Source organism: Bubalus kerabau, chromosome 17 (assembly GCF_029407905.1).
Source record: "Bubalus kerabau isolate K-KA32 ecotype Philippines breed swamp buffalo chromosome 17, PCC_UOA_SB_1v2, whole genome shotgun sequence".
Taxonomy (NCBI): Eukaryota; Metazoa; Chordata; class Mammalia; order Artiodactyla; family Bovidae; genus Bubalus; species Bubalus kerabau.
The window spans coordinates 67,104,136-67,118,036 of NC_073640.1; the positions used below are offsets into that span (position 1 = coordinate 67,104,136).

At 58.1% G+C, this 13,901-nt stretch overlaps 1 protein-coding gene across 1 annotated transcript; it reads right to left on the minus strand.

Moving 5' to 3' along the window:
* Window positions 1–927: 927 nt before the first annotated feature.
* On the minus strand, window positions 928–12,748 carry EPS8L1 (EPS8 signaling adaptor L1). The gene is made up of 19 exons (XM_055551983.1): window positions 12,732–12,748; window positions 10,780–10,820; window positions 10,513–10,571; window positions 9,777–9,935; window positions 9,107–9,256; window positions 8,473–8,555; window positions 7,631–7,892; window positions 7,236–7,362; window positions 6,934–7,022; window positions 6,774–6,848; window positions 6,539–6,687; window positions 5,058–5,199; window positions 4,918–4,946; window positions 2,857–2,986; window positions 2,651–2,764; window positions 2,224–2,449; window positions 1,868–2,048; window positions 1,386–1,518; window positions 928–1,302 (listed from the first exon to the last, which is right to left on the minus strand). The coding sequence occupies exons 1-19, from the start codon at window positions 12,746–12,748 to the stop codon at window positions 1,216–1,218; spliced, it is 2,253 nt and encodes a 750-aa protein (XP_055407958.1). The 3' UTR covers window positions 928–1,215.
* Window positions 12,749–13,901: the final 1,153 nt, after the last annotated feature.

Genomic DNA, 13,901 nt, shown 5'->3' on the forward strand with positions numbered 1-13,901 from the left:
CCTGCTGATGCGCTGCAGCTGTGCGTGACCAGACCACAGGACCGAGCAGGTGGGGTGCTGAAGGGCGGGAAGGGGCTTCAGGAAGAACGCTCAGTTGGAGCAAAGGCTCCCAACCAGTGCTGACATTGTCAAAAGTTGGCTTGGCACGAAGCAGCAGGGTCAGTCAGGCAAGGGATAGGGGCTGTGATTATTGGGCTGGGGAGCTCGGCTCTTGCCATCACAGTTTTTGAAACAAATTTGCGTCAGTTACCAGCATTTAAAGTTTGGGGAATAGGAATCTAACAGTACAAGCTGTTCAGTTCAGCGTGGGAACAGTCGGCTGGAGCCCAATAGGAGCTATCCTCTAAGTTGGGGCATTCATTAATTGATTCACTCCATCATTCGGGATCCTGTTCTACTTGCCAGGCCCTGGCCTGCCTGTCGATGATGGAGTAGCGAATGATACAGGTAAAGATCCGATACATTTTAGAGGAGAGTCAGGAGGTATCCAGTAACAAATGTGTTGCAGGTGGTGGTGCTGAGGGGGAAAGCAGGGGTTAGGGAGGCTGGTGTGCACGTGGGTGTGTGGAGACGGGCAGGGCCAGGATGCATGGGGGATGAGGGGGTGAGAGATGAGGTTGGAGAGGCAGGGACCAAACCACTCAGGACTAAGATGGCGATCGGGAGCCAGAAGAGGATTTTGAGCGTGGGGCGCCCTGGGACACTGGATGTTCAGTCCCTCTGGAGTGAACTCAAGGACAACCTGGAGGCTGGGAGGTCAGAAGTCTGAGTTGGGGCCCCAGGGAGGGAGAGGAAGATTCAGAGGAAGAAACCAAGGAGAGTGGGGACACCTGGATTCCTTTCCTGTGAGGCTGTAGCTGGGGTTGAGGGGCAGGTTCTTGGCCCCTGATACCTGGGTAGAGAGGACAGCCGTTGACACCGCCTGCTAAGAGGAGGCTGTTTATAGACTGGGCCGCACATCACAATGCACAGGGCTTCCGAACACAAGCATGTCCCCTGAATTGTCTCTAAAGCCAGCTCTCGGCCAATCCGAGAGCACTCGCTCAGGAGACTCCAGCAAGGACGGGCCTCTTAATCTACCCGGACCGGGTAAGACCACGGCTGGAATAGGTCGGCGATCCCTGGAGGGATCTAATTCCATTGGCGAGGGCAGTCTGCAGAGTCCAATCTCCCGAGGGGCTGCCTCGAAACTTTGAGCGGAGGGGAGGGAAAGGATCAAAAGACTTCCGTTTCCACCTCGTTTTCCATTCTTTTCTTTTGCTTCTTCATCACTGCCTCAAGTTCTGACACATTCTCTTTGTCCTGGAGGAAGGGGTGGAAATCAGGACCGTAGCATCCTCAGCGCCCTCCCCGGCCCGGACCTGGGGACGAGGGTTCCGGCTCACCTCCAGCAGCGAGCGCTGCACCGTGATCTGGCTATACACTCGCGCCCCCTCCTCGGGGCTAAGCGCCCGAAACTTCTCCTTCGGCATTGAGAATAGCTGAGCGCCACTCAGTTCTCCCAGCGCCGCGATGGTCCTGAGCAGGGGCATTGAGGGCATGGTCAGGCCTGCCGGCCAATCGCAGCTCGAATGTCAGCCCCACCAACCACGTCACGCCCGCCCCTAGGCCTTTGTCCAATCAGCTGCCGAAGGTTCCTGAATCCCGCTCTAACAACCATAGAGTGAGGTTTCCGTGGTGACTCCAATCGGAGCCTAGGAAAACGGGCCAATCACTACCTGACATTCATAGTTGCTCTCAGACAAGGCCCCCGTCCTGGACCAATCCCAGCTCCCCGTGGTCTGCCACTCCCACTGGGCCATTGGGAGCGCTTTGCCTCTAGCGCGCGTATAACCCGAGCCTCCTAGCCGGCAAATGCCACACTCACCCTGAACTGAAGCCCTTGGCCTGTAGCCAGGCGCAGACCTCCGAGGCGCTGGAGCGCGGGCTGAGCTGCGACTCCGGGGCGCGAGGCCCCGGGGCTGCGCGGCTGGGGCCCGTGAGGCCCTGGGCTAGGCGTGCCTGCAGCTCCTCGTTGATACTGAGCATGAGCATCGGGGAGAATTTCTCTGCAGGCGGGAAACCAGGAGAGAGGGACGACTCAGGGCGAAGGGCCCAGAGGGTCAGGGACCTCCAGCGTTCACGTGATGGGTGGTCGGGAACCTCCTTTTCAGAGTCTCCTTTTCTCTGCCTGGAAAGCGAGGACAAGGACCGTTCCCTCGAAGGGGTGTCCCCACCACTCACCCTTCTTGCCCGAGTCCAAGTTGAGGCTCTCGCAGCTGTCCCTAGGAGACCGAGCTGAAGCCGGAGCTGGACCCTGGGTCTGCGCTAGTCCTGGAGCCAGGGCTGGCGCTGGTGGCAGAGGGGGTTGGGGCGGAGGGGCCGGGGCCGAGGCTGATGCGGGAGGAGCGGGGGGTGCCAGGCCCGGGGCCGGAGCTGGTGGTGGAGGGGGAACGGCCGTGCTATTCTCCTAGAGAGGGGAACAAAAGGGAAGTACCTGGATCAGAGACAGGATCAGAGTCACAGTCCCTTCTCCTGGAGGTAAATGTCTGAATCCCCATTCACCTCCTCTTCCAGAGATTTTGACCCCTTAACCCCCACGCCCCTTGTTCTCAGGATCTGACCCCCTAGTTCCTCTTCCCTCAGGACCCAGGAGTCTGCCCCGGCTCACCAGACTGCGGCCCCCCCGCGGCCCCGGGTGGGGTGTCAGGATATTATAGGGCACGTATCCCTCCTGCCCCCTCTGGTCCTGAACCTTCCACCACTTGCGCTGGTCATCTAGGACCTGGAAGAGGTACAGCGGGGGGTTCAGAGACTGTGTCTGTAGCGAGGCTTGGGTGGACTCCACCCCCTCGCCCGCACCCCTACTCCTCTAACCTCCAGTATGTCCCACTCCTTGACGGACAGCTCGCTGCTGTTGCGCGCCTGGAAGTCATAGTTACATAGGACCCACTTTCCCACCGGCTCCGGCCCCTGGGGCTCAGCTTCTGGTTCCTCGTCTGGGTGACTGAGGAGAAGGGGAAGAGTTGGGGGGTAAGGAGGCAGCCAGCGTCACTGTGCTGGGCCTTAGGGGTTGGTGTGAGCTGGAGTTAAAGCCAAGCAGGGGGTCAAGGCTGAGGGGAGGGGGCAGGTTAATACTGTTAACAGAGGTTTGACACTGCAATGCCAGTTTGAATATACTGTGCTCCTTTCATGCTGGGCACCATGCAGTAAGCACATGATATGAGTACTAGCATCAGCTCCGTTTTCTAGATGAGAACATTCGGGCTCAGAGAAATAAAATCACTTTCCCCAGATCATACAGCTAGAGACAGCTGCTATTTATTGAGCATCTACTATGTACTGGGCTCATGCATAAATGATAAGCATAATAATAACAAGAGTCAACATGTACATAGCACTTACTGTATGCCAGAAACTACTCAAAGTCTGTTATATACACTAGCTGACTTGATACTGAGACAGCCCTTGGTAGAACCATGAGTTTGAACCTCTTAGTAGTTCCTTACTCCTCCCAGAGACCCAATTATTATCTCCATTTTACAGGAGAGAAACCGTTATGTAAAGGTCATAGAGCAAGAAAGAAGTATATTACATTGGGGACTCGGGCAGGCCGGCCCGAGCTCATGTCCTGAGGAATTCCATTCTATTCGGTCGACCAAACACTTTGTCCAGGTTTTTCCATACTTTTGGGCCAATGCAGTACTTGCACTCACCTGGGTGTGAACCTGAATGCTCCCATGACTCTAAGCTCTTTAACTGCTAGCCTATACAACATCACAGACTTCACTCTTTCAGGGAGGGATTATAGTTATTTCCAGCTCCCTCCACAAAGAACTTAAAGTGCAAAAAAAAAAGGTGAGTTAAAAGCTGGGGGTGTCAAGATTCAGAAGCGTAGGGAGAAGGGGATCCGCTGGACCAGGCAGCTGGCGGGAAGGTGAGCAGACCTTTAACTCTGACACCCCAGTTAAAGGCACCTCAGCCCCATGAAGCCTACCTGTGCAAGGGAGAAGGGGATCTTCAGGGCCGAGGCGCCCCCCATGTGAGGCTGGCAGCTCCCAGCACGCCGTCTCTGCTGAGACTCTCTGCCCCAGCCCTACCCAGACCTGCTTCTGCTCCTCCACACCTGCTGCTTCTCTCTTCTCATCTCACGTGGCTTCCCTCACACCTGCCCCCGACTTGCTCAGGGAATCCTGGCTCCTCGAGGCCCTTCTTCCCCGGGGACCCAAGAGCCCGCACCCCCACTGCTTGTTGGAACTGTGGACCTGCACCCCCAGTCCTTTTCCTCCTCTGGAGGCCTAGGAGCCCAGATCTCAAGCTTTAATTTCCTAAACTATTTAACGTTTAAAAGGTCCCAGTCTGACAGCCAGCAGGGACCAAGACAATTGCTTGAGAGCCTTGGGAAAGCGAGGGTCCAGCCTCCGAGTCTTTATCTCTCTCAGGAGCTCGGAAATAGTACCACTTTCTAACTTGCCCAGAAACTTGCCCCTTGGCCCCTGAAGTCGCAAGTCTGCTTCCCTGGCTCTCCAAGGTTCCAAGCACCAGATTGAGCTCTTCTTCAAAACCCAAATGTTCAACTCCCCAGCCTGTTCTCTCCAACACCTAGAACTCTGTCCTCATAGGGACCCAGGAGGGCAGCTTTCCAGGCCCTCGGAAACCAAGCCATCTTCTTCCAGATCTTTGGGGATTCAGGGGTCTCTCTCAGATTTACCCACTCCCAGCACCCTCCTCCCTTGGACCCAGAAAACTGGGGCCCTCTCCCTCCCTCTTTGATTCTCCCCCCTCTCCCTGCCCCACCCCCTGCCTCATCACCACCTCACCCACCTTCGAAGAACCGGGAAGACAAAAAGAAAAAAGGGGGAGCGGAGTCAGCACTGGGAGCCCTCAGGACGCACCCCACCTGGACCCCACTGACCCGACTCACCCACTGACACTCACCCATTGACAGCGACCTGGGGAGCGCTTTGCTGCAGGACATGAGAGCAGTAAGTCAGGTGGGACCCGGCTTGCATCCCCCGGATTCCTGGTCACGCCCCCTACCCCCATGTCACCTGGGGGAGCTTAAGCTTTAGCCTCACCTGCTGGCGCCGCCGCTCGTGCTGTAGCTGTTTCTCCACTGGGTCCTCCCAGGCACGGCCCTGTGGGTCCATGGCTGGGGGCTCCCAGCCGCTGTAGAACTCAGGTCTGTATGGGGGCCCCTCCTCTGGGGGTAGGTCCACCCTGCAACCAAGGCAAGGGCCGAGGGCTCAGGGATCCTGAAGGTTTGACTTCAGACTGTCAGTCACTGTCAATAACGTCACGAAGTTTTCCCCCTTCCCTTTAGCCTTGTTCTAACCCAACAAATGTAACCTTACCTCCCCCCCCCCCCATTTTTTTAAACCAAGACCTGCCCCTTACTCTAAGCTGCATCCATGACGTCAACTGTATTTGTAAATATCCTGATTACACTCTCTTGAATTTCACTTCTGATTTCAAACTAGGTCTCCCATCCCTTTCCCCTAAGTCCAGCATCTAGCTTTGCACCTGCTCCCATGAAGCTGCCAGCTTCCGAAAAGCTGTGCCCTTTCCAAATCCACAGACCAAACGTTTCCCAAGCCCACCTCTTCGCTATAGCCCTGCTCCATTCCTGGAAGTCTTGCCTTTTATTCCCGTTCGAGCTCTGGTTCAGTCTCTCTCTCTCTCTTTTTAAATCATACTACAAAAAACCTAACTACCTAACTTTAAGATTTATTTTTGCAACTTTTTTAAACAGAGAAAGCAATACGCTCCTTGGGGAAAGGTGAGGGATTGAGAATACAGGTCCTGTGTGCAAATTATGACCCCAGAACCTGGAGGTGATAGGCCTGCCTAGGAGAGAAACCATGGGCACTGCCACACCACCAAAGGGGACAGATGCTGTCTGAGGCTCAGCAGACTGTTTCACACGACACTCAAAGAGTTTCTGGCCTTTCATCCAATCGGATCGTGACATTTGTCCTAGTCTCACCAAAACTTCAGTTTCTTTGAAGACACCCTCTAGCTAAGCCCCACAACTACCCTTCTCTCTCAACCCCATCTTTCCAACAGCCACGCCTCTTTTTCCCAGAGCAGCCCCTAAAACACCCCGCCTCCTGCCTCCTAGCCTGTCCCTCCAATCACCACACTGTCTACCTCCAAGCCCCGCCCCTAAATCACCACGCCTCCTGCCTCCCATCCCCGCCCCTAAATCACCGCACCTCCTGCCTCCTAGCCTGTCCTCCAATCACCACGCCTCCTGCCTCCCAGCCCCGCCCCTAAATCACCACGCCTCCTGCCTCCCAGCCCCGCCCCTAAATCACCGCACCTCCTGCCTCCTAGCCTGTCCTCCAATCACCACTCCTCCTGCCTCCCAGCCCCGCCCCTAAATCGCCACGCCTCCTGCCTCTAGCCCTTTCCCTCCAATCACCACGCCTCTTCTTCCCAGCCCCGCCCCTAAATCACTGCGCCTCCCGCCTCCCAGTCCTATCCCTCCAATCACCACACCCCACCCAGCCCCGCCCCTTAAGTGCCACGCCTCCTGCCCCCCAGCCCTGCCCCTTACCCCGGGTGGGTCCAAGAGTCCCCCAGCGAGGTCCAGAGCGTATTTTCACGTGGAGTGACGTTTTCCCGCAGCAGCTTCACAGCCTCTGAAGTCAGATGCGGCCGCCTCACGCCGCTGGCCAACTGCGGGCCGCCCAAGGTGTCTATAATCTGGCAGGGGTGCAGGAGTGGGCAGGCCATCAGACCGGCCTGAAGTGGACTCCTGTGCTGCAGGGCTGAGGCCGGGGGTGTCTCACCATCTGTAGAGGTCCGAACAGGAAGTGCAGCAGCTCCTGGGAGGTGGGGTTGGCGATGTTGCCGCGCAGCCGGGCCTGAGAGCCGGGGTGTTAGTGCGTGGACAGGTGCGACTCGCTATTCCTATCGCCCCCTGAGGCTCCGAGGTGGGTGCGTACTCACCAGCAGGCTGAAGGCGTACTTGATTTTCTGAAGTACGTCGGTGTACTCGGCCCCTGAGGGCGGCTTGGCCCGCAGCGCCAGGAGGCTCTCTGTGGGTAGGAAGTCAGGCGCGGTGACGGGGGACGTGCAGACAGCATCAGGCAGGGTCAAAGAGAGAGACAGAGACCCAGTGAGGTCGTGAGGGGGAGTCATACTGGCAGGGGATGCAGGGGGAGGCCCGGGGAGAGGGAGGATATTTGGGAGTGGCCCCAGAGGGCCAGGGAGGGGCTGTTCGGGACTGCCGCTGAATGGCGCCCCCTCACCCCCAGCCTCCTGGTGCCGGGTCCTGCGGCTGCGCTCTCGGTGCTCCAGCACACGGGTCGCCTCGGCCGACTTCTGCAGCCTGGATACGAAGCTCTCCACATCGTCGAACACGTGGTTCAGGATGTCCTGGGGGCCAGGTCGGGGGGGATGCATGGGACCCCTGCATCCTAGACCCTTATCCCGCCCCGCCCCACGTCCAAAGTTCCACAAACCAAGAGCACTGGGGCACACTCCGGCCAGGCCACGCCCTCCGATGCTTGACCTTGTCCCATCCTGTCACCACCGGCCACATCCCCAGAAGTCTGACCGAGGTCCCAGGACCAAGCCCCACCCCCTGACAGAAGATTCACACTGCGGTCAGTCCCGCCCTAGGCCCTCGCCCCGCCTCGCTCACCACCTCCCGCTCCGCCTGCAGACTGGCCAGGTCCGGGCCGCGGGGGCCCAGGTCCGGGGAGGCCGGGTGAGAGCTGGGGCAGACCTCCTCCCGGCTCGGCCTCCACATCTTCTCCGCCTCTGGGATGGGCTCCGCCTGGGGTCGCCGGCGGCCCGCGGCCGGCTGCCCTGTGTGGATCGCCGCGCGGAACATCGGGCAATGCGGCAGGGGCGCGGCCTCTGCGACTGGCGAGGGGTGCTGTTGCGGCTGCATTCGCGTGGCCCTGCGGAGGGACAAGGGCAGGCAGGCTGGGAACACCGAGGGGTACAGCGAGCAGAGAATTTCGGGGCTTCAATCTTTCGAATTGTGGTGCTGGAGAAGACTCTTGAGAGTCTCTTGGACAGTAAGGAGATTAAACCAGTCCATCCTAAGGAAATCAATCCAGAATATTCTTTGGAAAGACTGATGCTGAAGCTGAAGCTCCAGTCGTTTGGTCACCTGATGCGAAGAGCCGATTCATTAGAAGAGACCCTGATGTTGGGAAAGATTGAAGGCAGCAGAAGGGGACGACAGAGGATGAGATGGTTGGATGGCCTCACTGACTCAATGGACGTGAGTTTGAGCAAATTCTGGGAGATAGTGAAGAACAGGGAACCCTGGCGTGCTGCAATCCATGGGGTCGCAAAGAGTTGGGAGGTATAGGCGACTTGGAGAGGGTTTGACTCTAAAACTGGCTCTGCTCTAGGCTACTGGTATCAACCCATTTCTCGGATGGGGAGACTGAGGCCCAAAGAAGGGAGCCGGCCCTCCAGAGACCTCCCTGTCATCTCTTCTCCCCTCCACTTACAGTCCAGCCGCTTTACCTGAGCGCCGCCGCCCTGCGCTCCCCGCAGCCTGAGCGGTAGTTGTGCAGAGCTCTCTGGATTTCCTCTCGGATCGACTCCACCTGCTAAGCGCGCAGTCAGGCCACGACCCCGCCCCACCCCACCCCACCCCCTGCCCGCTCAGCGCCGTGCTCCGGGTAGATCCCTCGGCTCGGCCCTAGATCACGGGTAGTCAGCGCCCGCGCACTGCGTCCACGAGCGCCCACGCCCTGGGCTCACGCCCCTGCCCTAAAACTGTCCCTGCCCTCGACCACTGCCTGCCACCACGGAGGCCCAGTCCGGGTGGTACCTCGCGCCTCGACCACACTCACGCCCACACTAGTTCCGGCTGCTTCCCGGACCCCTCTCTCCGCCTTTGTGTCCGCGCTCTTAGCCTCGGTCTCCGTTCTGCCCGCACCTTCCTTCAGTTCAACCTATCCTCAGCCCCCCACCTCCGTTACAGAATTTCTTTCCAGGCCAAGCCCCCTCCTAGGCCCCGACCCCGCCTTTGCCCCGGCCACGCCCCAAGAGTAGAGGGCCCGCCCCATTGGCGGGAGGGCTTCGGACCCCGCCCCCGGAATCCTCCGGGTGCCTGCCGCGCCCCGGGCTCTGGCCCCGGGCCCGGCTCGCTCACCCCGACACACCGGCCCTGGAAGAAATGCACGTCGGGCTGCGCGCGCTCCGGCTCCTGGCACACGAGCAGCAGCAGAGGGCGTTTCTGGCCCGGCGGCCTCACCGTGTCGCACCGCACGATGGCGCTCACAGGGTAGGACTCCAGCTCCTCCTGCAGGGGTGGGGCAGCGGGTAAACTGAGGCCTGGAGCCACGGAGACTCCAGAGTGACCACGACAGCGGTGCCGGCAGAAGTAGGCGCTGCGCAGGGCAAACCCCTCCTCCCCCCGGGGGTAGGGCTCATAGATGAGCTGCTGCTGCTGCTGCTGCTATGTCTCTTCAGTCGTGTTCGACTCTGTGCGACCCCATAGACGGCAGCCCACCAGGCTCCCCCGTCCCTGGGATTCTCCAGGCAAGAACACTGGAGTGGGTTGCCATCTCCTTCTCCAATGCATGAAAGTGAAAAGTCAAAGTGAAGTCGCTCAGTCGTGTCCAACTCTTAGCGACCTCATGGACTGCAGCCTACCAGGCTCCTCCGTCCATGGGATTTTCCAGGCAAGAGTACTGGAGTGGGGTGCCATTGCCTTCTCCATAGATGAGCTAGTGAGGCTCAAAAAGGGGGCGAAGCCCCTGACGTCCCTAGGGCCAGGCTCTCGGTCCAGCCGTTCCTTCCACCCGTGCGCCCCGGGGCACCTTGGAGACCGGGTCCAGCAGCGTGACGTGGCTGGCAGACACGCTCAGCAGCATGTCCTGGGCCCAGATGCGGCCTTGGCTGTCCATGAGGGCCAGCTTCTGCGAGGCGTCCTCCACCGTGTGTATGGCATCCTCACCCAGGCTGAAGGTTACCAGGTGCTGGCAGGGGCCACGAAGGAAGCAGTTGGTCCCAGGATGAAGCCGGGTGGGCTGAGGATCCCCCTGGGATCGGCCTTCCATCCCACGACTAACCACACCTCCTCTGGGAGGCCTTCTCTGAGCACCTGCTCCACCTCCCCCAGTGCCCTTGCTGTGTCTCCCATCCTAATGACTAACACTTGGGTCTAGCTCTCCCGCAAGACCCCTTGAAGGCAGGGAATGGTCTGGGTTATATCCCATTCCTGCTAAGAACCTCTACCCCCATTAGAACACATTTTGCTGCTACTTCTGGACCTTGTCTGACTCCCTACTTAACCGGGATGGCACCTGACTTGTCCCCATGGTCCAAATGTCCAGTACAAGAGCTGGTCCCAAGGAGAAGTTGGCAATGAAAGTGGAATTGAGTTCTTCTACTGCAGACCCAAGGCAAGGTAGAAGAAATCCACTTTGCAGAGGAGCAAACTGAGTTCCCCAAGTTAATGCTGCTTGGAGGTGAGCTGCTTTCAACACCCCCATCTCCTCAGGCCTACCTTTCCTCCCACAAGGCTACTCGCGGCAACAGAGACCCCAGACTCACATTGACTTCATTGGTGGAAAAGTCGGACATAACCTCAATGGAGTAGCGCTTTCTCTGTTCTGCAGGGGTGAAGAGGAACAGCTGCAGGAGACCCAGCCCCCAGCCCCTCCCCCAGACCGGGAGACCCAGTCTCTAGCCTCTCCCCCAGACCCAGGAGACCCAGCCCCCAGCCCCGCCCCCATCAGACCCAGGGCTTTGGGCCCTCAGTTACCTCGTCCCTCAGACCTAGTTTCTCTTGGCCTGGGGTTTCTTGGCCCCTAAACTCACCATAGATAGACTTGGCACTCTGTTTGAGAGAAGCTTCTGGGCTGTGAAGGAAAAGAGGGGTGAGAGGGGCTGGGGGAGCTCTCAGCAGATGGTGGGGGTTCTGATTGCCAGGCAGAGCCTGCGAGAGCAGTGGGGAGCCACGGAGGATTTTGAGCAGCAAGGCAGAGCCAGCGCTGGACTTTAATAAGACAAGTACGGCAGTGGTACTGGGTGTGTGGTCTCTACTGTCACCCAGACCTGGGTTTGAATCCCCTATCAGCTCCTGCTTTACCATAAGACCCCGGTCGGGGTAGGGGGAGGTGGGGAGAGAATCTCTCCTGCTTTAGTTTCTCAGGGGTCAGCTACCCACAGCCTCCATCCAGTAGGGCTGCTGGGTGAATTCAATGAGATGATGCAGTTGGAGCATTTTGCAGACTCTCCTATAGTCGGACAGGACAGCACACACGCACTATATCAATGAAGACCACGTTCTTATCATTATTACGATGATGCAAACCACTTAACACACAGTTGCTCAATAAATGGACTTTTTTTTTTTTTTAAGCTGTGCTGTATCACATGGCTTGCAGGATCTCAGTTCCTGGACCGGGGATTGAACCCAGGCTTTGGCAGTGAAAGCACCAAATCCTAACCACAGGCTGTGGCCACGGATGCAAAGAGCCAAGTCATTAGAAAAGACCCTGATGCTGGGAAAGATTAAGGGCAGGAGGAGAAGGGGGCGACAGAGGATGAGATGGTTGGATGGCATCACTGACTCAGTGGACATGAGTTTGAGCAAACTCCAGGAGTTGGTGATGGACAGGGAAGCCTGGTGTGCTGCAGTCCATGGGGTCAAAAAAGAGTCGGACATGACTTAGTGACTGAACAACAGGTATTGGGAGTAGCTGGGAAGTTATCTTCTTCCCCTCCTACCCCCACGGGTCCTTTCCAGCCAAAACCTGTCCTCAACCTCCTCTTTAAGGTCACTTTCTGCTAGAAGAATTCTTGAATCCCATTTCCCCAGATATAATAGAAGTTCAGAGCTTGACTGGGGTCAGGGATGAGAGCCGAAGGATGAGAAATCCTTTCAGTCAAACCTCTGCTCCTCATCCTGCTCTGGTGAGTCAAATCTCCCCACAATTTGATTACCTCTGGGCTGGAGAAATCATTCTCTTACATGTCCCAGACACCTGTTTCCATGCTTCTCTGTCTTTCTCCCTGGTCACTCCAGGAGACTTGACCCTTCATTATAAACAGCCCAGGGCTTCCCAGGTTATCACTTGGTAAAGAACCAGCCTGCCAATGCAGGAGACACAGGAAACACACATTTGATCTCCTGGGTCGGGAAGATCCCCTGGAGGAGGAAATGGCAACCCACCCCAGTATTCTTGCCTGGAGAATCCCATGGACAGAGGAGCCTGGCGGGCTACAGTTCATGGGGTCACAAAGAGTCAGACAAGACTGAGCATGCACAAACTTGGCACTAGGTCAATATTTAATAAGATAACAATTGGGAATTCCCTGGCAGTCCACTGGTTAGGACTCAGTGCTTTTACTGCTGGGGCAAGGGTTCAATCCCTGGTCGGGGAACTAAGATCTCGCAAGCCACGCAATGTGGCTAAATAAGTTAAAAAAAAAAATCAGATAACAGCAGCTGCCATAGTGGTTCCTATGAGCTGAGCACCTGCTGTTGGTTAGACAGCCGAGTCTTGCACGTGTGTTATCCTGTCAAGCTCTCGAAATCGCCCGTTCCACGGAGGAGGGACTGAGGCTTGAAGAGGTTATGTCTTTTATTGGGGCCACACCACTGCTGAAGGCTGGCAACGGGCTTTGAACCCAGGTCTGTCTGATTGGCAGCGGGAGGGAGGCAGCTCAGAGGCTTCCGAGTGTCCAGCCCTGGGCTGCTGTAAATGCCACCTGTGGGTGTGGATGGAAGGGTGGGGGCTGGGGGCCTGGAGGACAGGGGTACTTACCCAGGGGTGGTGCTCATGGTGCCGAAAAAGGCGGCTCCTGGCACCCGGAGCCCTGGAAGCCGGCAAAAGAATGAGGGCTGACGTGACCACAGGACCTTGGAATACTGGCCTCAGCCCCTCCTCCCTCAGACCCAGATTCCAAGCCCCCAGGCCCTTGCCCCTCAGACTAGGAATCTGGCCCTACAGGCCCTCCTCCCTTAGACCAGGAGTCCAGGCCCCCGGCCCCTCCTCCCTCAGACCCGGGGGTCCAGACCCCCGGACCCTCTTCCCTTAGACCCGGGGGTCCAGACCCCTCGCCCCTCCTCCTTTAGACCCGGGGGTCCAGACCCCCGGCCCCTCCTCGCTTAGACCCGGGGGTCCAGACCCCCGCCCCTCCTCCCTTAGACCCGGGGGTCCAGACCCCTCCGTCCCTCTTCCTTTAGACCCGGGGGTCCAGACCCCTGCGCCCCTCCTCCCTCAGACCCGGAGGTCCAGGCTCCCGCCCCTCCTCCCTAGGACAGAGATCTCTCCCAGGCCCCCTCACCTGCCGGTCTGCCTCTGACAGGCCGAGGCTCTGCTCTCCCTCCGCCGCGGCCTGTCCTTCCTGTCCCTCCCAGGCCCTCCCCCTCCGCATACCTGAGCGCTCCATCGGCACAACCTCCTGGAGCGGCCCTGGGCGGGGCGGGACTCCGGGGCGGCGGCGGGGAACCGGCACTGTTTCCCCCAACAGGAGAACAGCCCCAGCAATGTGGCTCCAGAAACCCCGCTCCAACTTCCCCTGGTATCTCTGTGAAGCTAATTGCCACTTGTTCATGGTCAATGTGCAGAGTGGGCTTTGAACCTGGGGCCCACCTTTCTAATCCCAGGGCTGAGGTCCATCCTTGCTCGGTGCTCACCTCCTTCTGGCGTTTCTGTCTCCACCGGTGCCCTCAGCCCTCTTCCCTCTTCTTTTGAAAACTTCCCTCGATAATTCCGATGACGATGATAGCTAAGATTCAGTGCCCAACACTACTCCAAGCGTATCACAAAATTAACAGACTCCTCTGGCATGAAATCTTTTCCCTCTGTGCCACGGTCCCCACGGACTGAGTTGTACACCCACTTCTTCCCCGAACCCAGTGAGGTTCAGTGCTGGGGTGGCTCCATTTCACAGATGAGAAAACTGAGGCTCACAAGGGCTTGGAGACTTGC

What these genes read in the sequence shown, in the direction of transcription:
- EPS8L1 (XM_055551983.1), bottom strand. An exon ending in CTTGGACTCGGGCAAGAAGG is followed by an intron (nt 2,049 to 2,223) that starts GTGAGTGGTGGG and finishes TCCCGCCTGCAG; the next exon opens with AGAAATTCTCCCCGATGCTC. An exon ending in GCCAAGGGCTTCAGTTCAGG is followed by an intron (nt 1,519 to 1,867) that starts GTGAGTGTGGCA and finishes GCCCCTGCTCAG; the next exon opens with GACCATCGCGGCGCTGGGAG.